The sequence below is a fragment of the Arachis hypogaea genome, chromosome 10 (genome assembly GCF_003086295.3).
Source record: "Arachis hypogaea cultivar Tifrunner chromosome 10, arahy.Tifrunner.gnm2.J5K5, whole genome shotgun sequence".
NCBI classification, from domain to species: domain Eukaryota; kingdom Viridiplantae; phylum Streptophyta; class Magnoliopsida; order Fabales; family Fabaceae; genus Arachis; species Arachis hypogaea.
Genome location: NC_092045.1, coordinates 116,614,074 through 116,637,660, shown reverse-complemented (window position 1 = coordinate 116,637,660; position 23,587 = coordinate 116,614,074). Strand labels below are relative to the sequence as shown.

Genomic DNA, 23,587 nt, shown 5'->3' with positions numbered 1-23,587 from the left:
AATTGTATTCTCAAATAAGAAGGGGTGGTGTGTAAACTCTCCCACCTTTGTAAATTCGATTGGGGTCAGTAAACAAAGATTTAAAGTCATTTCTTCAATTTCCCCTCTATTTTTAAGTTCTTAGCCTTCGCAGTTGCTTCATCGATATTACCCACCAAATAACAAATCCAATAAATCTAAGTGTAGAGCTCGGTGTATTGGTTTTTTTGGAAAGGGAGTGCGTGCAATTTGCCTTTTCTATTGATTCCTCCGGATTGGATCAAAAACAGAGGGGGGTATTCAACTCCAGGGTTGAGTCGAAAAATAAATCTTTATTGTTTTCGGGCAGATCTTTACTCAGAGTAGAACAGAAACCTAAAAGAAAAGAATTGAAGAAGCCCAATAGTTTTTAATATGAGAAATGGTTTAAAGTTTCAGAAGCTTTCACTTTTACTTTCGAAATTATATTACACCATTTTCCCCTTGAAATAAGTTAGAAATTTGCTGCTCAATCCGGACAAAAGCTTGTTCTTTGATGCATTTCTCATGGAAGTACTCGGAATGCTTTGACATGCAAAGTGATAATCTGTCACTGTCGAAGTTAATAGTCGGAAAGTTTTTAATCAAGCATTATTGCCAACTTTAGTTGATGTGATTTCTTATTTAAATTTGTTATGCACTATGCCACTATGGAAATGCACGTAATACATAATATTCTCCTTCATGACACATTTGTTCTTGTTATAAAAGATATTTTGTTAACTTGATATAGAAAAAACGTAAATTTTGTTGACTGTTGGAGTATTAGCTAGCCTTAGCCAGTTTTCATGCTGGTATGGTATTTACCATACATTTCATATTATCTTCATTCTTGAAATACTAATCAATCAGTTACAAAAATGGGATAATAATTCAGAAGCTAATATATATCATAACTAGTTTCTTTGCTTACTTGCAATTCATTCATATTACACGTATGGGAGTGAAAGTGGTTTTTTAATCTTATTTTGTTAGCTTGAAGGAAGATGGCGAAAAGACATCGGGGATGTGCAGTGGGAATCGACCTTGGTACGACTTACTCGTGTTGCTGTATGGCTGGATGAGTATCAACGAGTGGTGATCATCCACAATGACCAAGGCAATAGAACAACACCATCATGTGTTGCTTTTACTGATAAGCAAAGGTTGATTGGTGATGCTGCTAAGAACCAAGCTGCTTCCAATCCAGCTAACACTGTCTTTGGTAATTGATCTTCTTTTCGTAATGCCTTCTTTTTCTATACATTGTATTAGGTAATAGCTGATAAATTTTTGTCTGTTTTTCTCTTTTTTCAGATGCTAAAAGGTTGATTGGTAGGAAATATAGTGACTCCATTATCAAGAATGACATGATGATGTGGCCATTTAAAGTCATTCCTGGTGTTGATGACAAACCAATGATTGTTGTTACATATAAGGGCCAGGAGAAGCGTCTTTTTGCAGAAGAAATTTCCTCTATGATTCTAACAAAAATGCGTGACATTGCAGAGAAATATTTGGAAGCTCCTGTCAATAATGCAGTAATTACTGTGCCTGCTTATTTCAGTGACTCTCAACGTAAAGCCACAAAAGATGCAGGTGCCATTGCAGGCCTCAATGTCATGAGAATTATCAATGAGCCTACGGCTGCAGCAATTGCATATGGCCTGGACAAGCTAGCTGATTGTAAAGAAGAACGAAATATTTTCGTCTTTGACCTCGGTGGTGGTACTTTTGATGTGTCTCTGCTTACCATTAAAGATAAGGTCTTTGAAGTTAAGGCTACTGCAGGAAATACTCACCTTGGCGGAGAAGACTTTGATAACAGGATGGTGAATTACTTCGTAGAAGAGTTCAAAAGGAAGAACAATGTGGATATTAGTGGGAATTCAAAAGCCTTGCGAAGGTTGAGAAGTGCATGCGAAAGGGCAAAAAGGACACTCTCATTTGCTTTTGATACTGCTATTGAAATTGATGCTTTATATCAAGGCATTGACCTTTATTCATCACTCAGCCGTGCCAAGTTTGAGGAACTAAACATGGAACTCTTTAGAAATTGTATGGAAACAGTAGATAAGTGTCTCACTGATGCTAAGATAGACAGGTCTTGTATACATGATGCTGTTCTTGTTGGCGGCTCTTCTAGGATTCCCAAAGTGCAGCAGCTATTGCAGGAATTCTTCAGAGGTAAGGATCTTTGCAAGAGTATCAACCCAGATGAAGCTGTTGCTTATGGGGCAGCAGTTCAGGCTGCTTTATTGAGTGAAGACATCAAGAAAGCTCCAGAACTGGTTCTACTAGATGTTACACCCCTGTCGCTTGGTATTAAGATAAGGACATCACCAACTGTGGACCTCATGAGTGTAGTGATTCCTAGGAATACTACCATACCTGCAAAGGGAACAAAAAGATACTTTACATCTAAAGATAACCATACCATTGTTCCAATAAGTGTTTATGAGGGTGAGAGGATAAGAGCCACAGATAACAACTTGCTTGGTTGGTTTAATCTTTCTGGTCTTCCTCATGCTCCTCGTGGTCATCCTTTATATGTATGCTTTGATATAGATGCTGATGGTATCCTAAATGTATCTGCCTGGGAAGAAACCAATCGTTGTAGGAATGAAATTAATATAACCAGTGACAAGGAAAGACTTTCAGCCAAGGAAATTCAAAGACTAATTGAGGAAGCTGAGAATTACAAGATTGAAGACGAAAAGTTCCTTGAGAAGGCTAAAGCAATGCATGCTTTGGATGATTATGTTTACAAGATGGAAAAGGCTCTAAAGGATAAAGACATCAGCTCTAAGCTTTGCCCTCTGGACAAGGAGAAGATCGAGTCTGCAATTGCTAAGGCCAGAAATCTGCTTGTTGGTGATAACCAGCCGCAAGAAATCAAAGAGTTTGAGAATTTCCTGAAGGGCATCTTTGAACCCATCATGGCCAAGACTAAATAGTCCTCCATGCATCTCTCCTTGTTAAGATTGCATATGGAAGTGACATTTTGAATGAGATGCAAATCTTATGACTGACATTATCTTAAGATGTTATCTTGAATCAACAAGTTGTTATGCTTGTAGATAGTCTCTCTTGAATCTTTTCTATTTTGTCAATGTGTTTTTGGAGTGCAGTTCTAATATTTTGGTAAGTGCAACTATGTGTGACCAAGTTATATTGAAATGGTTAAATAGTTTTTTGGTTTTATTTTTCGTGGAAAATACTGTGTCTCCTTTCTACCTCAAAAGTCTTTTTCTTATAAAGTGCAAGTTCTCATTGTCCAATGATGAAAACTCAGATACAGTTAACTTCATGTGAAGTTGATAGTTTAGAGTCGTTAGATGACAATTTAGTCAAATCTATCAAATTATTTAACGGACTCTTAGCTATCAACTTCACATGAAGTTAACTGGATTTGAGTTTCAACCTTGTCCAATTTGTATGCTACAAACCATTATTTAATTGTATACCAATAATATATAGGGACAGAAGCACAGCTCAATAATAATCTTGAATGATAGACACACTCTTATAGTTATGCTTTAAAGATTGGTTGTTAACATGGTAACAAAGTTTGTGATATATAGGGTTCCTTAGAAAAATTACATTCAAGATTCATGATATTGAATAAACTATATATTCATCTTTTAAATATTTTTTTTCTTTTTTTAGGTTATATTTAAATGCTGTAGTACAATAATAAAATTATTAGATGAAATATAAATATGAATATTATTAATGTTTTAATAATTAAAAATAATTTTTAATTTTCTAATTTTATTTTTTATTAATCATGATAACATATATTTTCAATAATATTATTACAATTAAATAATATTAAAAAAATTTAAATTGTTGAAAGAAAAAAAAATGATATACAAATAATAAAAACACCATATAACTCATAAATATAATTATACAAAGAAATTAAAAAAACTAATGAATACAATTACACAAGTACATACATTTAGCAAATTAAACAAATAAAAAGTATGATTTTTAATCCAATTCTTGTTGTACAAAAAATTAATAAATAAAGGAAAAAAAAGAGAAAGAGGTATGAGATTATGTGAGTGAAGATTAGAAAAATGTGTGTAAGTGACATTTTGAACCCATCATGGCCAAGACTAGATAGTCCTCCATGCATCTTTCCCTGTTAAGATTGCATATGGAAGTGACATTTTGAACGAGATGCAGATCTTATGACTGACATTATCTTAAGATGTTATTTTGAATCAAGAAGTTGTTATGCTTGTAGATAGTCTCCCTTGAATCTTTTCTATTTTGTCAATGTGTGTTTTGGAGTGCAGTTCTAATATTTTGGTAAGTGCAACTATGTGTGACCAAGTTATATTGAAATAGTTAAATACTGTTTGGTCTTATATATTGAAATAGTTATATTGCTTGTTAAGATTGAACTTTACATTGTCAACTGCATAATAATGCACATGGTAAGTGTTTTCATGGCAGTGGAGACCTCTATTAAGATCTCCTGAGATCTTGTGATATGGAATGGATGATATCCTCATCATTTAGTGCATCTGTATGTTATGTTTTGTGTTTGTGTCAGTATCTGTTCTTAACTGAAACCTTGTTCTTGTAGAACATGTTATTGTTCTTCACAATTATACAAATAAACAATAAAGTTTCATCTTTAGTGCTCATAATTGTTTGTTAGTGTTACTTAGTTTGGAAGGTTAAAATGGAAGTTGGGATGGAATAACTTTATCCATGACAGGGGTAAAACAGAGATAAGTACAAATGTCATAAGACAATTGTTTCAGAAGCATTGTATCAAACAGGTACCGTACATAATAACTTTCTCTTTCTGTAATATTCATATTATTTGTTTCTCTGCTGAGAAAAACAAAAGATATGGTCAAAACATAAATTCGAAAGTAAAAGAATTAAATGAGAAAAAGTGTTACCTTCTCATTCTTGTTTGGTTGATGGGTTGCTTGATTCTTGTGTCACCTTGTTCTTAAAGCAGTTCTACTGAGTAAGAGAGTATACATAGATTCTCTTACCCAATATGAACACACCTTTCTCCTTGTGACACGTGGCAACTATTGTGCATCTTTGGTTATGCTTTTGAAAAATGGTGTGATGATAATGCATGACCATAAAATTCAAATTCCATAGCCTCATCATAAGTTTAATTCAATTTTTTTTTCTGTACCTTATTAAATGTTATAAAAGATAATATATTTAAAGGAATGGTTCTTCATATTTAGTTATTGGCATTCTAGATAATAATTGAATCAAAAATGTTATTCGTATACCAAAATTAACTACTAAAATTAGCCACCAGTGTATTCGTGTATAAAAATGTGTGATTTAATTTATTTTTAATGTGTATTTGTATCCCAACATGTATTTTATACTAGTAACCAACTTGGGTTGGTCGAGTGGTCAACTCACTCGCCCGCTTAAGCAAGTGTCGGGGGTTCGAATCCCGCCTTGTGTATGCAGCAACCCATTGGCCAGCGGCAGACCCTTAAATGGAGCTCAGATCCGACGGATTAGTCCTCGACCTGTCGGGTTGGGGGATACTTGGTGGCTGATTTTGATGTACACGTAATATAGTCGTAATTGAATATACAAGTGGATAAAGTCATAACAATTAAGAACAATGAAACAGGCTTGAATTTTTGTTAAGAGTCAATAGTACCTGAAAGGTTAGAAGCTAGAAAACTATGAAGACACGATAAGGAATTTATTCGTGTTCTTTCTTTCTTTCTAAACTTTGAGGTTGCGTGCATGTTATGCTCTATATTATCCTAAACTTTTGTCTCAATGAATCCAATAATTAGCATATCTTAGGTGTTATTTACACTTACTCTTGTACACTATATCAATATTACACTAATCTGCTATTAATTTATCTTATTATTATAAATTAATATGAATAATAATAGTAATAACACATTTGAATTTGATATCAGCTAAGATAATAAACATATTATACTAGAACCAAAAAGGCATGTGTTTAACTTTTAGTTTTCAAAATAATGAAATATTGTATGCCAACTCTGTTTCATATTCCCATAATAAATAGTAAGCTAACAAATTTGAATATGTCACTAGTGATCATTTAAAAAACGTAGTATATTGCCAAATAATGCGATTCCTTTCTTAATCAAAGTCCAGAGGTGCTAAATTCTTTTTCTGTAACAAAATTCCTAGATGCATAAACCACCATCCCCTGAAATTTCCCATCTCTATCCCTTCTTTTTTAACATGGTCTTGTATTACATTAATATTAATTAATGCATGTATACAAAATGAAAACTTGTGTAACAGGTTTTAGATATTACAATAACAGTTTAGATTAGAATAATATTTAATCAAAAGTAATAAAGAAATTTGGTATATATTCTTTGTGGGGATGGCCTAATAATATGCCTCTTGTTTCCCTCTTTCTATCTTTCACAACAATAATGTTGATATGGCCTATGGAGATTCCATTCCAATCCCCTTTGAACTCTATTTTTACCACCACAATTCCCTCTCCATTTTCTTCAGCTATGACCTAAGAAAATTTTACATAGTCCAATATAACTATGCCTTGTTCACATCATAAATCATAATTGATCATCATAATGTATTCTTCAAGCAATTCTTTTCACAAGGACACAAACAATAGCATGATGATGAGTAGCATGAAATATAGTGAGATATCCCATTTTGGGCACCCAAAACACAAGCTTAGATTTGAGTACTCTGAATTTCCATTCAAGTGTGATGGATGCAAGGAAATTGGAATAGGTTCACGTTACAAATGCTCCATTTGTGACTATGATCTTCACATGCAATGTGCCATGCCTTCCCCAACTCTTTTCCACCCTTTCTATCCAAAGTGCTCCTTTCGGTTCCTGTCTCGCCCCCCGGGGGACATCCCCCGTTACTGCAATGCCTGTGAGAAGGTCGTGGCCGGCTTCCTCTACCATTGCGTGTCGTGTGGGTTCGACCTTCACCCTTGTTGTGCCAAGCTTCCAATGCTTCTTGAGGATGATGGTAAGGTTAATTACCTTCTATTGCAAGAAATGTGATTATTTATAAGATAGTTATTCGTAAACTATTATTTTTACCTGCGAAAGTTTAGAACGCTGACAAATTTATTTATGAACGAACAAAACTAACTTTGTACTTGTGGGTATAATGCTAGCTTTATTCATTCGTGAGTAGATATGTCAGATTTTGAACTTTCATAAGTAAAAATGGTAGTTTACTCTTAAATTAACAATTTTTTTTATTTCATCTCTTGTACTCGACAGAGGTGAAGCTATATCTCTACAAGAAGGTATCTTCGCCATGTCACCGCTGCGGCCAAAAGGGGCGGAGCTGGAGTTACAGATCAAAGTGCAAGAAGTACAACCTGCACGTGGCATGTGTGAGGGACATGATCATAGAGAGTTGGCACGAGATTTACATAGGACAAAGCAAAGGGAGAAAAATGGCAGACACAACAGGGATTCCCACCATAAAGAACACTCTTCAGGCTGCTCATAACAACAGCAGTAGGAGCAAAGGGAAGAAGGTCAGGAAGTGCTGCGAGATAGCTGGGATGACGGTGCAGGCAGTTGTATCCGCCGTCTTGGGAGATCCAACGGCTCTCATTGCCGGAATTGCAGGGTCACTGATGTCACGCGCTTGATAAAAGGATCTCACTCTGTATGAACGTGTAAACAACTGAAATAAGCACAGCATTTAGTTAAATTCGTTATTACCACTTAAAGAACTACATAAACCAGTTCAGTGTATTTCCATTGTCCATAAATGAACTAGAAATCTTTTCTCAAAATCTGAAATTCTCTCCTATTGCAGATTTGTTGCATATTCTATGTCTTGGAATAGTAGCAATAGAAGATAGTGAAGGTATGATTTGCTCACATTCCAGGCGAAGGTCATAATTCGCAGGAACATTCTGTGGTCATAATAATTTTCCTAAGAAAGAAATTTTGATATTCCAAACTTTGCTAATTGTGTTCTATCATTATGACATTCTTACATAAAGTTACCGCAGCAAATTTGGACATATGAATCCCATTTTTCAGTTAGCTAGACAATTAACGTAGTTACTGTAATTCTCTGGTCCATTAATCAACATTGGTTGTTGCAACAACTCCTAACTTCTTTACGAGGTTGACCAAAGAATGTCATAAACCGACACAATAACAGCGACATAAGATAAGAAACACGAATATCCAGTTGATAGTAACTAGTGAAACTTATCAGCATATACACAGGAACAAATGCAATAGAAGGACGTGCTTATTGATAATGCTTCTTAAAATCATTGAGAATAACACGTGCAGCATTTCTCCCAGGAGCTCCCGTGACACCCCCTCCAGGATGAGTTCCACTTCCACATAGATACAAGTCTCTGATTGGTGTCTTATGATTTGACCTGTTTCACAAATATTGTTCTTTATAAAGACGTAAGCAGGCAAGGTCGCGCGCACACACACACACACATATAACTTGTGATTCATGTGCAGAATAATCTTACCAGCCTTTCACAGGTCGCATTAAGAAGAGTGAATCCAAACCCATAGCACCATGGAAAATATTTCCTCCTACACACATTTGTTAATTTTCATTGTCAAAGAACTGCACCCTACGAAACTCATGGCCTGAAGAAAATGCCAGAGCAATTATACTTGTATGATGTGATAAACAGGAATTCGTTTAAATATTCAATGCAAGTCTAGATGACTTAAATAATAAATTAAGAAACAAGATATACAGAAGGGGTCATGATTTTGGAAGTTATTTCATCTCAAGCATCACTTTCTGATCATGGTTCAAGCAATGTAATCCCATTTGAACGGAGGGGAGGGAGAATAGTTTTTGAGAAGTAGCCAAGACACATGCAGCGAAGGAAAAGCAGCAGAATTGGGTGTAGATTAGTTCTCTCTTATTCTATGGAATTTTCAAAATCCATCTTCGACATAAATAGGCTTCACTTTTCTGAGAAGGAAAACTCAGTTTTCATCTTACCTGTCAGTCCAATTTCCCTTTCCAGATCTGGTGGTGTCAGCATGTCATAACCTATGATAGACGAGCAGAAGCCAGGTGCATGTTCATCGATCAAGTCGAAACATCTTTTTGCATATGATTCCTATAGCCCACAAATATGATAAATATCTAAACAGCTATGCAAACAAAAATGCAAAAGAAAACTCAGGAATGACGTCAAAGAAGGTAGACGCAGAATATATATATATAACAAGATCAGTCTGGTAATATCAACTACATTGTTGCTTAAAAAATCAACAGTTCTTCAACATAGTGAATCTTAGCAGTTTTAGGCAAGCATAACTTACTCTATATTCAGCATTGTCCCAGCTACCATTTGAGGGTTTATAAGGAGTATATTGGGTAAATAAGCTGATGACATGCTTACCTATAAGACAGGACATTACTTAACAATTGTGCTATTTTTATAACATGCAAAACAGGAAAACTAAAATTATGAAATAATCAGGTCTCATGAAAATAAGAAAAAAAAATGGTTATTTGTTAATAGAATAACTGTTGTTTCTTTTGGTGGGCACCTCCAAACCTTGCAACTTAAGAGTATGTCTCTACGAAGATGGATATATGCATGTGCATTAAAATTTCCCAGTTAAAACAAGATTTTAAGTAGTAGAATCATAATGCACGTCTTGTGTTTCTCTAGTTCAGTTCCATGAGATTACATAAATAAACTTATAATACATGAGAACTGAGGAGGTGTATATGAATAACCTATAAACCATGCTCTGCTATTTACTATTTCAATTTTATAACAAAAGGCGGTTAAATGATTCTAATTACTACATCCAAATAGATAAAAATACATAGCTGAAGTGAAGTCATACCAGGTGGTGATATTGTAGTATCCAATGAAGAAGGAATTGTCATCTCCATCACAGGCCTTCGTGATGGTAAGCCATTACAAGCATCTTGACAAGCTGATCTGATCTCCTCCATACTGGCATAGCAATCATATACAGAAGGAAATGCAACAGCCAATTGTCAACATTCTATTTACAAATTTCACAGAAATACAATGCCATGACTTGTCATCAACTAGTAAACTTTTAATTTCCATTAATTGGCATAAATAAATAAAAGACATTCAGCACAACTACTAATATCAGGTGTTTATTTGTTCGATGTGTCTTAACTATCTCTAATCACAACCTCTTGCCAAACTTAATATTAATTCTCAAATCACAACATATGGCTCTATCCTCAACATAGATAATGGTATTCATCTTTCTGGTGCTCAGACAATTGGCCAAATGAGAGTAAAAGTAAGTCTTCAACTTCTCCATACTGTAGCATACCTTTCACAACCAATATGGATGGTAGCTGTGTGTTGAGGACCCACTTCTTTGTTATTTAGCTTGCAACAGTGGAATTGGGGAAGTTTATCGACAGCTATGTTGATCTTTGTTGTTCCCTATTCCAAATGATTTAGGGGAAAAAAAAAAGGATAAAGAGGAAGAAGATATAATATGAGGGTAGTGCAAGCCTATTAATGTTGTTCCTTGCAATATTTGATGCTATCTTCTGACTTGCAAATTGCTAATAAAGTAAAGCAAATAAAAATATCACATTCGAAGTGGTATCAAAATAGTCAGCAGAAATTCCAAGAACTTCAAATGTTTTTTTCTTTTTCTTTTTATTCATTCAAATTCAATACACATTATTTATATACAAAAATTATCTGTATGGTGTATGAAAAAGTAATCCCAAGAAATAGAGAAATTTACATGTAAAAATTCCAAGTTTCAGGGCATAATAAAATGTTGAAAAAAAACCACGATGTTAACTTTCTTCAAATATTAACCCTATCTCGAACAAAAGATTTCATGCAGTTAACAGCGAATCCTAGAAAACTGTGGTACCTAATTACTTGATTTTCTGATTTCAATCAAGACAATTTGGACAATGAGCAAAAGAGATATATGCATCTAAAATGACAGGTTGCAGAGCAAAGGAAAATGCTGAATAACCAACTCAAGGTTAATATGTTCTTCAAATATTTACTCATAGCAATTATCAAAGATTTGATGTTTAAGAGAAAGTTTCTTACAGAGCTGTAGTCAGAATACTTAATTGCACGAAGAAATTCAACAGGAAGAAAATCATGAGGTACCAATTCCTGCCACACAATCCGAACATAACTAAGAGTTGAGAAATGCAATTACTTTATACTAGTATGAACTATATGATTTTCCGGTCTAGCCTCATATAAAATGAAACTATTTCAAACTGCTTACCATAAAGGTCTTATAAGGAGTAGCATTTGATAAAACAATTGAAGAGTGCACTTTAGTCCCATCAGCCAATAATACCTAGATTTTCAGCAATAATAATCAACAATCACAATCTTATAACAAATGCTGTTTTTGTTTTTTTTTTTGGAGACAAAGTAAAGCTAGCCAACCCACTCCATTTGCCCTTCCAGAGTCTTCCACCATCACCTTTAAAACCTGTTTCAGTTGCCAGCAATGAGAGGAAGGAACAAATAATCACCATTTGAGAAAAACTTAGTGCTTTCTCTTTATGAAAAAACACTTTAGAATGAAATATTAACAAATCAAATATATGAAAACATAACAAAATACTCATGTACAAAAACTCAATGGCGCGCTAAATTTATAGGTATATGTCTGATAAATCCAGTAACTTCATATGAGACAGCGAAGCATTAGTGGGAAACACACCTCTGTATTTGTTTCAATAAGAACTCCAGCTTCCTTAGCGGCTTTACTTATAGCTAAGGATACAGCACCCATCCCACCTTCAACATGCCTACACATGAATGTATTATATTAATTGCTTACTCAATAAATGATTGAGTTAATGCACACTAGGCTCCAGACTTAGAAAGGATGTTGGTCTTCATGTGCAAGACTACACCTTCTGAAGACTATAACGGTGGAAACTTGCTGAAATATAAAAGAAATCCATTCTCATTTTAACCTGCATTATTTATTCTTTCCAGTCCATTTAGTTTAATGATACAACTGGATAATCCTTTCTTCAATACTACTCATTGAAACAATATGATGCAAAACCAGCAGCCAGTTTTGTTCTTCAATGTTTCCCTACAAAATTAATTAACCAACAGAGTCTGATACTCACGACCAGATATTACGGTCGCCGTCTGTTTCACCCACAACATGGTGTAGCAGAACATATCCACTTCCAGGAGTGTTAATGTTCATCTACTAAATAGAAATTAAAGAATTAAGAAAGGAAAAATATGTTAGTTTTAGAAGCACAAACTCATGAGTATAAGTACAGAAGAGTAGAGAAACAACGTTCTTTATGTTATATGCATGTGTAGCTTATTTCAAATCAAGTCTAACAGAAACCCTTCACCAAAGAAAATATTATGCAAGAGGACCTAAAGTGACGTCTTGTTACCATATTATATGTGAGCATAACTTTCTTGGAACTAGTTTAACAGAGAATATACACAATGAATCATTGGAGGAAAATATATCGTTCCTAATTATATATGGCAAGGATAGATTAATTTATAAGAGGAACAAAGTGTGTGTGTGTGTGTGTGTTTTGTAGGTCAAATTAACAAAGACATTGATTAAAGTACACTATACTAAAACAAAATTTAATAATATAAAATAAAATAAGAAAACTCTTACCATACTCCCAATAATCGCATCTCCAGCAAGTGTAGCCTTCAATAAATTTGACTGCAGCCCCTCCCGCACCCAAAAAAGAAAAAGAAAAAAAAAGGGGAGTAAGTTAGAAATATCGAAGGTCAAACACTTGGGTCAAGTGAAATAACATTAGGAAACCTCTATTTCACCCTCCTCAACTATGAATCATATGCACTTTGGTCTCTAAGCTAAAAAGTTGAGAAACCATAAGCACTGTTAAATATTTGAGCATAGACATGATACATGTACGATAACCACATTCATTAACTCTGTCACGTTGTCAATACTTCAAAGCCACACATAGAAACGAATATAAATAATGTAGAAGAAATATCCTCCTGGATCTTATCTCACTCAAATAAGAATAATCAATTAAGTGCACTAAAATGTTCAACATCATCAATCTGGGGAACAGATTTAACTGAAAGTTAAAAATTTATGTAAATAGTAATTAAGCAGATGACAACCTCAAACCATTTGTCCAGGACTTTTGAGGTTGGAGACAGTAACAACTCCATCAAATCCCTGACAAGTAATGATGTATTATAGTCAAAATCAGAGTATACGTCAACAGATAAGACATCTATTTGAGAAGATGAAGTCCCGGTTCCAATGAAATTAAAACTGATCTGGAGAAAATAAATCTTACACTATGCCTTTTTGTCCCAAGGAGAGTGTACGCCGCAGGAGCTGAGCCCAAAACTTAGAATTCTCCAATTTATACTTCAACCGGTCAACTGTAGAAGCACTCCCATGCAGAGCTTCAGGTGTAGGCGAATCCAAAACAAAATCCATGAAGTTACAGAACTTTTGGAGTTGAGCTTCGTATCTAGAAACATGATAAGAACAAACTTTTCCGCATAAATTAGAACATGACGATATCTTTACATTCAAAGATCACCAGGATTATTTGGTTCCAATAATAGATTTCAAGAGTTTAAAATGAAGAATCAAATGCCTAAAGCAACAAATGCATTTTGGTATCTTAGAAAGGCATAACCACTAAAAGGAGCATCCACTCCAATTGCAGACCTTAGTTGGTCATGGCTAAGAAATTGAGGAGCTTCGATTTGGTTCACTTCTCTTCAAATTTCTAAATTTCAACTTCACTTTTCTGTTATTTCCTCTCTTCATATCCAGAACAATTAGCAGCAAAAATATTGGAAAAGTAATAAATACAGCATTTCTGAACTCGTGTATATATATATTTTATAGACATGAGTATGAATCAAGTCATCAACTTCCAAATCATTAGCTCTCTCAGCATCTACATAACTTTTCTTTTTTCCTTTTTGTAGGGAAAAAAACCTCTCTTTCCAGCTTCATGCAGATTCAAGGGGAGAGAAAGATTTTTTTTTTTTTCTAAAAGTTTACATTTGACTTGGAGAACAGGTGAATAAAAACATTCTAAAAAGAAAAAATCATTATACATATTCATATAGAGTACCTGAAATAAGCATCAGCATCTTTCTTTGAAAACTTTGAGATCTGTAAATAATCCTGCTCATCACTCTGCCCTAGTAGAAGGTAACGTCCATCAAGAGTGGGTGTAAACGACGATGCCATTGGCTTCAACAGCTTCAAACCATGTCGTTTCAACTCCAACTCTCTTTCAATTCAAAGTAACAATGAAACTCACCCTTTAGTCTCATCATCTTACTAAAATGATAAATTAACAACGGAATTTCCACCTTAAATTCTGGTTTTTTTATTATTAAATATTAATTTTGATGACTGAATTGAAGTGAATGTAACTGTGTACCTGATGATTTGAGGACGGAGGAGACTGAGGAGATAGCTGCATCGAGAGAACTTAAAGCCTGGAATCAGCTCCTCCGTCACGGCAGCGCCGCCGATGAGGTGGCGGCGCTCGAGGACGGCAACGGAGAGGCCTGATCGGGCCAAGTAAGTAGCGGCGATGAGTCCATTGTGGCCACCGCCGATGACTAAAGCGTCCCACTTTTTATGCCTGAAATTGGAAGCGGTTGTGACGGCGGCTGTGGTGGTGGTTAAGCTTCTCCGCCACATCAATCAAGGTAGATTTTGTTTCACTTGCCACGTAAGAGAACGGCTTAAGCTCAAAATTGATGATTAATCATTCCACTAATCTAAATCCATTAAAATTGACTGTTAGTTAAAAATGTTAAACAGAACAAAAAATTTTGATAGATAAGATAAGAAATTAAATACTTTCTTGATCAATATTTTAAGCTTGCTCTCAAATCTTTTCTTGTCACAAACGTAATTTCATATAAGACAAATTTGAGAAGTGAAATTAAGTACATCACTTATTATTACATTGAAAAAAAAACTCGGAATAAGAGTGAGTCCTTTCTTAGTATTATTACGTCAAAAAATTGAATAAAAAATTAAATTAAAAGTGGAATAATTTTTTTATGTTATTTTTTTTATTGTTCACGGTCTTCTTTAATTTTAACAGATCAATGACTAATTTATCGTAGATCTGAGCTCTATTTAAGAGTCTATCGCTGGCCACTTTCATGTCAATTTTAATTTAGAATAATATTACATGTCCAATTTTTTTATGAATTAAGTCCAACCAAATTAAACAATAAAATTTAGAATAATATTAGTTATAACTAATTTTTATTATGTTCAATTAATTTAATTGAACTTAATTAATAAAAAGACTTAGATGTGTAGTATTATTCTTTGACTTATCCTTGTCATTGTACCACCAACTCATGCATATATAAGCAAATCAAATTGACATGAAAATTGAAGCAAAACATATAAACTAAATGGCAAGTCCAAAATTCAATTATTTCTGCTTCTTAGTTTTGTTTGTTGCTAGCAATATCATCATCCTTGATCCAACTTTGTGCCTCGGCAATGGAGATGATGATATGTGCCTCGTAAGAAAACAACATGCTGCACTATTTGTGTTTGGAGATTCATTATTTGATGCTGGAAACAACAATTACATAAATACCACTGCTGATTTTCAGTCAAATTATCCACCTTATGGTGAAACCTTCTTCAACTACCCATCAGGTAGATTTTCTGATGGACGTGTGCTTCCAGATTTTATTGGTAAGTATTTAATGTTCATCTTTTAACCTTTATAGCTTAGAAAGCTCAGAATTGATTGAAAGTTGTATTGCATGCACATTAGATGTTTGATAAAAAATTTTAGATCATAAAAGTTCAATTAAAAAATTAAGTGGAATCATAAGAATTTATAAGATAATTAAACATTAATTTTGATTTTAATTAATGTAATTTTATTTGTTGCAGCTGAGTATGCTAAGTTGCCATTGATCCAACCATATCTATTTCCTGGTAATCAAATATACAGTGATGGAATCAATTTTGCATCAGCAGGAGCTGGAGCTTTGGTTGAAACCTATCAAGGACTGGTTTGTTTGAGAATTATTGTTATTATTATTAATTATTTTGCTAGATACTTTGAAACTAAGAAAAGAACTTGATTTAAATGTTGTGCCATATTCTCTGTCTCTCTATTAAATGATTTTGGAAATATTTATTTAGGAAAAAGTATGGATGATATCACTTTTATTTGACTTTGCAAGTTATTAGGATAAGAGCAAACAAAGAAAATCAAAGGATTTGAATGTGGAAATTAAAGGCCAAGTCTTTACTTTCCTCACATTAGCTAATAGGACATGTCATGTTGCATACTACATTTATATTTATATGAGTAAATTAATTACACTAATGTTCCTTTCTCAATGCAATCTCACTTATTTATTCTCTTCTTAGTTGTTTAATTTACATGATCACTTCTTTTCTCGTTTAATTTAATTTTCAAATATGAAATAAGATTAGTCATCTAAAAATTTTCAATAGTTTTGAAAATATTAAATCATCAAAATAAGTAAGGTCAACTTTTATTTCATTTTTTATATAATCTTCTACAAGCTTGCCGATGATATAACTAGTAAATATGTCCCTCCTCATGTCAACATATTCTATTGTTTAGGAGGAATTACACTTACTTGCTTTTTAGTCCAAGTAGCAACGGGGTTTGCTATGACCTTTTATTATCGTCCGACCGTTACTGAGGCTTTTGCTTCGGTTCAATATATAATGACTGAGGCTAACTTTGGTTGGTTAATCCGATCTGTTCATCGATGGTCGGCAAGTATGATGGTTTTAATGATGATCCTGCACGTATGAAGTTATTATCACCTTAAAATATATCAAGTCATAGCTAGATTATTATTACGGGTACACAAAAATCAATTACTAAATCAGCCTTCTGTATAAAATATTTTCATATAATATAATATACATATTGAGAATGAATTATTATGCATAAATACATAATAGCTGATTTAGTGATTAATTTTTTGTGTGTATAACATTTTTTTTTTTTGTTATTCATATTATTTTGTTCCACTTATAGGTGATAGATCTAAAAACTCAATTAAGTTATTTTCAAAAAGTCAGCAAAGTATTGAAGAAGAAGCTTGGAGATACAGAAGCTAAAACCCTGCTAGCCAAAGCTGTTTACCTTATTAATATTGGAAGCAATGACTATTTAGTCCCCTTGTCAAAAAATTCAACAAGTGCATCCTCATATGAGAAATATGTAGGCATGGTAGTAGGCAATATTTCAAACGTAATAAAAGTAAGTAATTATACCATTTATTTAGTCACAATTTCTTAATTAATTAATGTATCTAATATATGTATCACATATATTTAATAGGGAATCCATGAAGTAGGAGGAAGGAAAGTGGGGATTCTTAACCAGCCACCTTTTGGTTGCATTCTAGCACTGAAGCTAAGGCTAAATGGAACCAAGGGTTCATGCGTGGAAGAAGCTTCATCATTAGCCAAAATGCATAACAATGTTCTTTCTGTGGAACTTCAAAAGTTAAAGACACAGCTCAGAGGATTTAAATATTCATACTTTGATTACTATAATTGGGTTTTTGATGTAATAAAACACCCTTCAAAATATGGTAAGTAAATTTGTGTTATTTGTGTGTGAAATATCATATTTCATTTACATATTCCAATCATATTATATATTGAATAGAGGTATAATTGAGAGAGAAAAAGAAAAATATCAACATTTCTTAAATTAACCATTATGAGTTGAAAATAAAATGTTAAAAGTAAAAAATTATTTAAGAACAAAAGAGTATATTTTTCATAAATTAATGATATCCTATATGATCTAATTTTTATGCCTCTAAAATTTTGTGAAGGATTTAAAGAAAGTGGTGTGGCATGCTGTGGGAGTGGCCTTTACAATGGTGATTACACTTGTGGAGGCAAAAGAGCATCCAAAGATTATGATTTGTGTAAGAATCCAAGTGATTATGTGTTCTTTGATTCGGTTCATCCTACTGAAAGGGTTAATAAGATTTTTTCTCAGATTATGTGGAGTGGAAATCAAACTTCTACAGGTCCATACAATCTAAAAACACTATTTGAAGTTTGATTTCAGTTCAACCATGCATGTTCAGATTAAATAAAAATCTTTATGTTGTTTGCATTGGCAAAAATAAAGGCTATTAATGGATATGTATAAGTATAATGAATAATTGTTGTTCCTTAGCTTATTCTTTATTCTTTGTTGCTTGTGTTGACTAAATTCTCATATATTTCCTATTCATCGCACACCATTTTTTAACATCAATCTAAACACAAACTTAATATTAAAATCTATTAAGGATTTTGTGATCATATGTCACTATTATGAATATGCATTTTGTTTTTAAGAGTTCAATAGTCAATGCCAAAACAATATAGGAAAATGGCATGTACTAGCATATGACTTAGGATATTGTGATATTGACAATCACCGGTTATGCTTTGAAATAATAAAATCAGTGAAAAAGAATTATATATCCACAAATTTATTAAATACACATTTAAAATCCAAACACTACATATTAAAATCCCCTATTAATTGGTTATTGGCCATTTTTTAATCCTATCCTAGATTTATCTAGCAATATACACCACACCAAGTTTCCCATCAAAGTTAAAAATGAGCTATACTTCAATCTGATTTTATATATTTTAGAATCGAAACCAGACATACTTTTGTATTAGAATGTCAATCTTTATGTTAAGAGAAAATGACAAATCGATTTTTTGGTTTGCGGACATTTAAGTCTCTGAGGATTTAAAAATACATTTAAATCTCCGATCTCTTCAAAATCTGGACATATCGATTCCTGAGTCTAATTTGTCCAATTTTAGAAACTTTCTCACGTGTGCATTCGTATCAACCAAGTCAGTACAACGGGAGTCACATTTTATTTTTCTGTTGATTCTGACAATTCAAATGAACATGAGGGATAAATATGTCCAAGTTTTAAAAAGGTAGGGGACTTAAATATATTTTCATATCTTCGAGAACTTAAATGTCTGCGGATCAAAAGGTCAAAGACCTATTTGTCCTTTTCTCTTCTATTAATTTAAGAGTTAAAGACTGCATAGCACCTCAACTAACCTTTTTGTAAGTTGCATTGTAACTACGGCTTATGAAGGTCCAATCCTTTCATTAATATTAAATGAAGGAAGATACATTCTTTTATAGAAGAATTCTCGTTGGACAAGGTTAGGCGAAGATTGAAATTATTAAGTGATAATGAGGAATCTTTGCATTTATTAAAAAATATGTAGAAAGAATAATGGATTTTAGTTTAGTACTAAATAAAGAATTAAGTTGCTTTTGACTTTATCCTTTTTAATTTTTCTTATCACAATGATTCGCATCTTCCATGAGTAACAACGACCCTTAAATTTATTCCTCGAAGATGTGACAGACAGCATAGAACACGTTATGTTTCCGTTCATAATTATGAACAATAAAATATGTTAGAATGTAATGGTGGAGGTTCCCTTGAACTAACTGAAGAGTCCATGCAATTCCATCATAGCTGAGAATTACTTGCACCAAACTTGTAGAAAAGGTCATTCTTTTTTACTTTGTATGTAAAACTAAAAAGAATTAGTTCATCAACAAACAAATGATATTCAGACACTAATGAATCAATTACATACATTCGTCCTTTTTGGTCTGCAAACAAAGATATTTTAGCTGTCTACACATGTCAAATGACTGAAACTCCTCTACAAACATATACCCCCAAGTTTTTATGGACCTATGATAACAGAAAATCAATGAAATTTCATAAATATAAATAAGGGACACATCAATTCCTCAACAAATTAAGAGTTACTTGTTGCCAATGCAGAAGAAGGACTTCAGCTGTGAGGAAGCATTATAATTTTTTGTAGAACCACTGTCCTTGCCCTCATGATGTCACGACTACACGAATCGGCTTGGACTCCTAAATCTTCAACATTCTTCATAAATACTCCCAACTTCCTCTTGATCTCCTCTATTGCAACCTTCACAGCTTCTTGCTCGATGGCGAAATCAACATTCTGCATCAGAGATTCAATCTCAACTTCCAGCCGATCAATGAGAACCCGGATATTCTCCAAATCTTTTATAGCAACATAAGTGCCAACTTGTGCCGAGATACCTACCCCCTTTTCCCCTTTAAGTGCATCTTCATATTTCTTCAACAAAGAGTCAATCCACTTCCCCATTGAGCCAATTGGGATCGCAGTAGCAGCAGCCAGAGCTGCTGCAACATGAGGCGAGGCCACGGCTGCTGCCACAACAGAGCATATCAATACAGCAGCAACAGTTACCACGAATATAACGCTCGACACCTTCCTCCAAGTATGTATGTGTTTCAGCTTCTTATCAATCTTATTTGTCCTCAGCCGCAACTTCTCAAGCATAAGTATCTGCTGGTTATACACAGACTGGTAAATTTGGAAGAATTCCTCAGTAAAAGGATCACCAGCAGCCTTAAAATTCTTCAGACCCTGCAGTGTCCTCACGAACCGGCTGCTCCCAACCTCAGTTTCCTCATCAAACAGTTGGAAGGCAACAAGGATAAGCAATTGGTTATCCGCAGCGCGCTTCAGGCACTTCTCCAGCGCATTATAGAAATCCAATGTCTTCAAACTGTTATCAAAGTACTCCTCAACAAGATCAAATAGCTCTTTGTCCTTCCAAATATCTCTCTTGCAGTTCAAGATCATCTTTACAACATCCTGATTCATATCCAAGAGGCATTTGGTAACTTGCTTGAGCGATTCGAACGAAAGGGAGCGGAGTTCCACGCCAAGAGCAATAGTATTGATGGCTTGATTCGTGCGAGTTTGAAGGGCGGCATCAAAGGACTGCATATCAGAGTCAATCTTGCAAGCAGCCTCATAAGAGCTCAATTCAGTGGCTACATTGGAATTGAAGTTGATGCCAGCAGAAGATGATGCTTCAGTGGTGTTCTTGCTCAAATGGATCCCCATTGCTTCAATCACGATATAATCTAGTTTTTTTCAATTTCAAATCCAGAAACCTAATTTGTCACTACACGAAGCTAAGTAATCTAATCTAGGATCTATCCAATAAAATCCTACTTTAATGGATTAGCATACATCAGAGATCGCACTATATAATAATAAATAATAACGAAATTGATGAAGAATTGGAAGTCAAGCATAGGAGAAAAGATGTTTGAGAAGTTCAAACCTTATAATAGGAACCGAAGAAAAAGACGAAGAAATCCAGGAGAGAGAGAGAGAGAGGAGTTAAATAGAGAAAGGGGAAAAGGAATGGAAGAGTGTTGAGAGTTGAGAATGAAAAAAGAAATGGCTTGCACGCTTAAGAAAGAAAGTGAAGAAGAGAAAAATGAAAAGAACGCGGGAAGGAAAATGCAGCGTTATAACGTATGAGTTACAATATAATTACGCGCAGAGCTGCATCGAGTGACGCCGTGACGGTGAAAACTCAGAGAGTAAAGTATCGTTTTTTTCCTCAACGTTTGGGTAAGTACTATTTGTGTCTAACTTTTAAATCGTCTTATTTGTATCCTTAATGTTTATAAAAGTGATTCAATATTATTCTACTATCAATTATACTAACAAATCAGATTATATTTTTCAATTATTTTCATTTGGATGTATTCATTCTCAATTAGGTCGCACTTGGATGCGTTCGACTTTAATATTATACCCATTATTTGTGTTTAGATTCAATTATATGCCTAGAAAAGTGAATTACGTAAATGTTATAGGAATTAGTTTCAACTTTTGATGAGCTATTTTTCGGAGTGGATTATCGATTCTATCCCAAATATTTGTATTCTAACTTCAAGAAGAAATTTTTTAAAACTCAAATTAAAGCGTTCATGATGTGTAATTGACGGCAGGATAACATTGAATCACTTTTACAAACGTTAGGAATACAAATAGAACAATTTAAATGTTAGGGACACAAATAGAATTTACCCCAAACGTTGAGGACGAAAACGACACTTTACTCAAACTCATAACTCGATTCAAAAGGAGGCTTTCTAACTTGGGAAGAATAAAGAGTACAAGACAAGACACTGCCCTCTCTACTATGCACTATGCCCATTAAAGTGCACTGTGTACCGTCAACTTTTCAAACATACATAATACATTTTGCATTTTTCTATAGTAAAAAAATTTGTAATATAACCAAAAAAAATTAAACCTCTTCTACTAATACGAGAGCTACTCACATAAAAACGTTTAAAATATTTTTTTTTACAAAATATTTTTTAATTATTAAAATTTAATATACATAATTAATTAAATTGTAATATTTTTTTTTAAATTAGACCAAACAAATCGGTTTAATCGAAAAACTATCAAACCTTGAATCGATTTAAATTAATATTTTTTTATAAAAAATAACTAAAATACTCTTATTATAAAAATAATTAATGTATATATATAAGTATTTTAATCATTTTTTATAATAAAAATATTGTAGTCATATTTTATAAAAAAATATTAATTTAGAACCAATTCATATTTGATTTACCAAATTTTTAGTCAAATTGATTTGTCCGGTTTAATTTAAATATAAATAATACAATTTAATAGATTATATGTGTTAAATTTTAATTACTAAAAAATATCTTTAAAAAAAAGATGTTTTAAACGTCTTTGTATGAGTGAGTTCCTACTAATATAGCTACACCCTTCCCTCGTCTTTCTCATCTGTCTCTAAGCCATTGTCCGAAACTCAAAGGAAATCTACCCAACAACCTTCCTTCCTTGACTAAACTTCATTTATCCAGTTGTTCTCTACTTGAGTCACAATTTTCTGTTCAAGTAGATAACAGAAACATTATCAGTGAATTAATGCTTGGTCTTAATTAATTCTCTTGAACAATTACACATCGAAGGCATTCCTTCTGAATTCTCAAAAATTGTTGTTTATATTTCCATTAACAACTAAGTCCGTAATTTAGTAACTTGGATATATGCAATTATTTTTCCATTCACTTCTTCCACAATGAAAGTTTTGCAAGCTATTAATAAATAAATATTGATCCAAACTTGTTGGAATAGAGTTTAAACAAAGAGAGAGAAAGAAGGATTTTTAAAAAAGACATAATGGTTCAAGAGTTTAAAATTGGTATTCAAAATACTCATATTTTGTTTGCATAAGTGATGCCAAAAATTGGTTACAAGTCTACGATTTGATCTTACAAAGCATAGATTCAGTTGTCAAAATAGCGTACATGATAGTTACAGTACCTGGCTTTTATATTAAGCAAACTAAACATGCCAGTGGCTGCATTGTGCAGTTGCTATTCTTATCAAATTGGGAATGTAAGATGGTGAGTTCTATAGTACCTTTACTATGGTGCCTAAATTGACTAACTTTCTTTTAAAAGTAAAAAATAAAATGTTTAAAACAAAAAATAAAATATTTAAAATTTATTAAATATTATCTATTTGCCTTTTTTAGTAAGTTAGGCACAATATCAAAGGCACCGTAGTATTCACCATGTAAGATAGCTATAAGAAACATTTGACAACTCAAATGGTTAATTCATGAG

The 23,587-nt window shown here is 33.3% G+C and overlaps 4 protein-coding genes, 1 long non-coding RNA gene and 1 pseudogene across 8 annotated transcripts; 3 read left to right on the top strand and 3 right to left on the bottom strand.

Moving 5' to 3' along the window:
* The first annotated feature begins 1,004 nt into the window (after nucleotides 1-1,004).
* LOC112717125 (heat shock cognate 70 kDa protein-like) lies at nucleotides 1,005-3,212 on the top strand (annotated as a pseudogene).
* Nucleotides 1,976-5,118, bottom strand: LOC140175917 (uncharacterized). The gene is made up of 3 exons (XR_011867009.1): nucleotides 4,923-5,118; nucleotides 2,490-2,593; nucleotides 1,976-2,388 (listed from the first exon to the last, which is right to left on the bottom strand). It is a non-coding gene; the product is annotated as an uncharacterized lncRNA (long non-coding RNA).
* Nucleotides 5,119-6,418: 1,300 nt separating this feature from the next.
* Nucleotides 6,419-7,968, top strand: LOC112717124 (uncharacterized). Its single transcript, XM_025769231.3, has 2 exons — nucleotides 6,419-7,011; nucleotides 7,272-7,968. Exons 1-2 carry the CDS (start codon nucleotides 6,597-6,599, stop codon nucleotides 7,649-7,651), a joined length of 795 nt encoding a protein of 264 aa, XP_025625016.1. The 5' UTR covers nucleotides 6,419-6,596; the 3' UTR covers nucleotides 7,652-7,968.
* On the bottom strand, nucleotides 7,489-14,708 carry LOC112717123 (uncharacterized). Of its 4 annotated transcripts, XM_025769229.3 has the most exons (17): nucleotides 14,443-14,708; nucleotides 14,128-14,289; nucleotides 13,330-13,509; nucleotides 13,148-13,205; nucleotides 12,663-12,713; nucleotides 12,139-12,221; nucleotides 11,718-11,805; nucleotides 11,442-11,483; nucleotides 11,271-11,345; nucleotides 11,084-11,152; nucleotides 10,332-10,447; nucleotides 9,861-9,973; nucleotides 9,324-9,403; nucleotides 8,998-9,118; nucleotides 8,507-8,573; nucleotides 8,269-8,404; nucleotides 7,489-7,666 (listed from the first exon to the last, which is right to left on the bottom strand). In XM_025769229.3, exons 1-16 carry the CDS (start codon nucleotides 14,706-14,708, stop codon nucleotides 8,269-8,271), a joined length of 1,707 nt encoding a protein of 568 aa, XP_025625014.1. In that variant the 3' UTR covers nucleotides 7,489-7,666. The 4 variants fall into 4 exon arrangements, 3 of the variants coding, with proteins under 3 accessions (XP_025625014.1, XP_025625015.1, XP_025625013.1); XR_003811905.2 differs by lacking the exon at nucleotides 7,489-7,666 and having other exon boundaries at nucleotides 7,937-8,404; nucleotides 8,998-9,152; XM_025769230.3 differs by lacking the exon at nucleotides 7,489-7,666 and having other exon boundaries at nucleotides 7,937-8,423.
* A 35-nt stretch (nucleotides 14,709-14,743) lies between these two features.
* Nucleotides 14,744-18,245, top strand: LOC112717119 (GDSL esterase/lipase 1). The gene is made up of 5 exons (XM_025769225.3): nucleotides 14,744-15,734; nucleotides 15,939-16,060; nucleotides 17,071-17,295; nucleotides 17,377-17,632; nucleotides 17,882-18,245. Exons 1-5 carry the CDS (start codon nucleotides 15,443-15,445, stop codon nucleotides 18,115-18,117), a joined length of 1,131 nt encoding a protein of 376 aa, XP_025625010.1. The 5' UTR covers nucleotides 14,744-15,442; the 3' UTR covers nucleotides 18,118-18,245.
* A 1,344-nt stretch (nucleotides 18,246-19,589) lies between these two features.
* LOC112717121 (UPF0496 protein At4g34320) lies at nucleotides 19,590-21,423 on the bottom strand. Its single transcript, XM_025769226.3, has 2 exons — nucleotides 21,241-21,423; nucleotides 19,590-21,037 (listed from the first exon to the last, which is right to left on the bottom strand). The coding sequence occupies exon 2, from the start codon at nucleotides 21,015-21,017 to the stop codon at nucleotides 19,896-19,898; it is 1,122 nt and encodes a 373-aa protein (XP_025625011.1). The 5' UTR covers nucleotides 21,018-21,037; nucleotides 21,241-21,423; the 3' UTR covers nucleotides 19,590-19,895.
* Nucleotides 21,424-23,587: the final 2,164 nt, after the last annotated feature.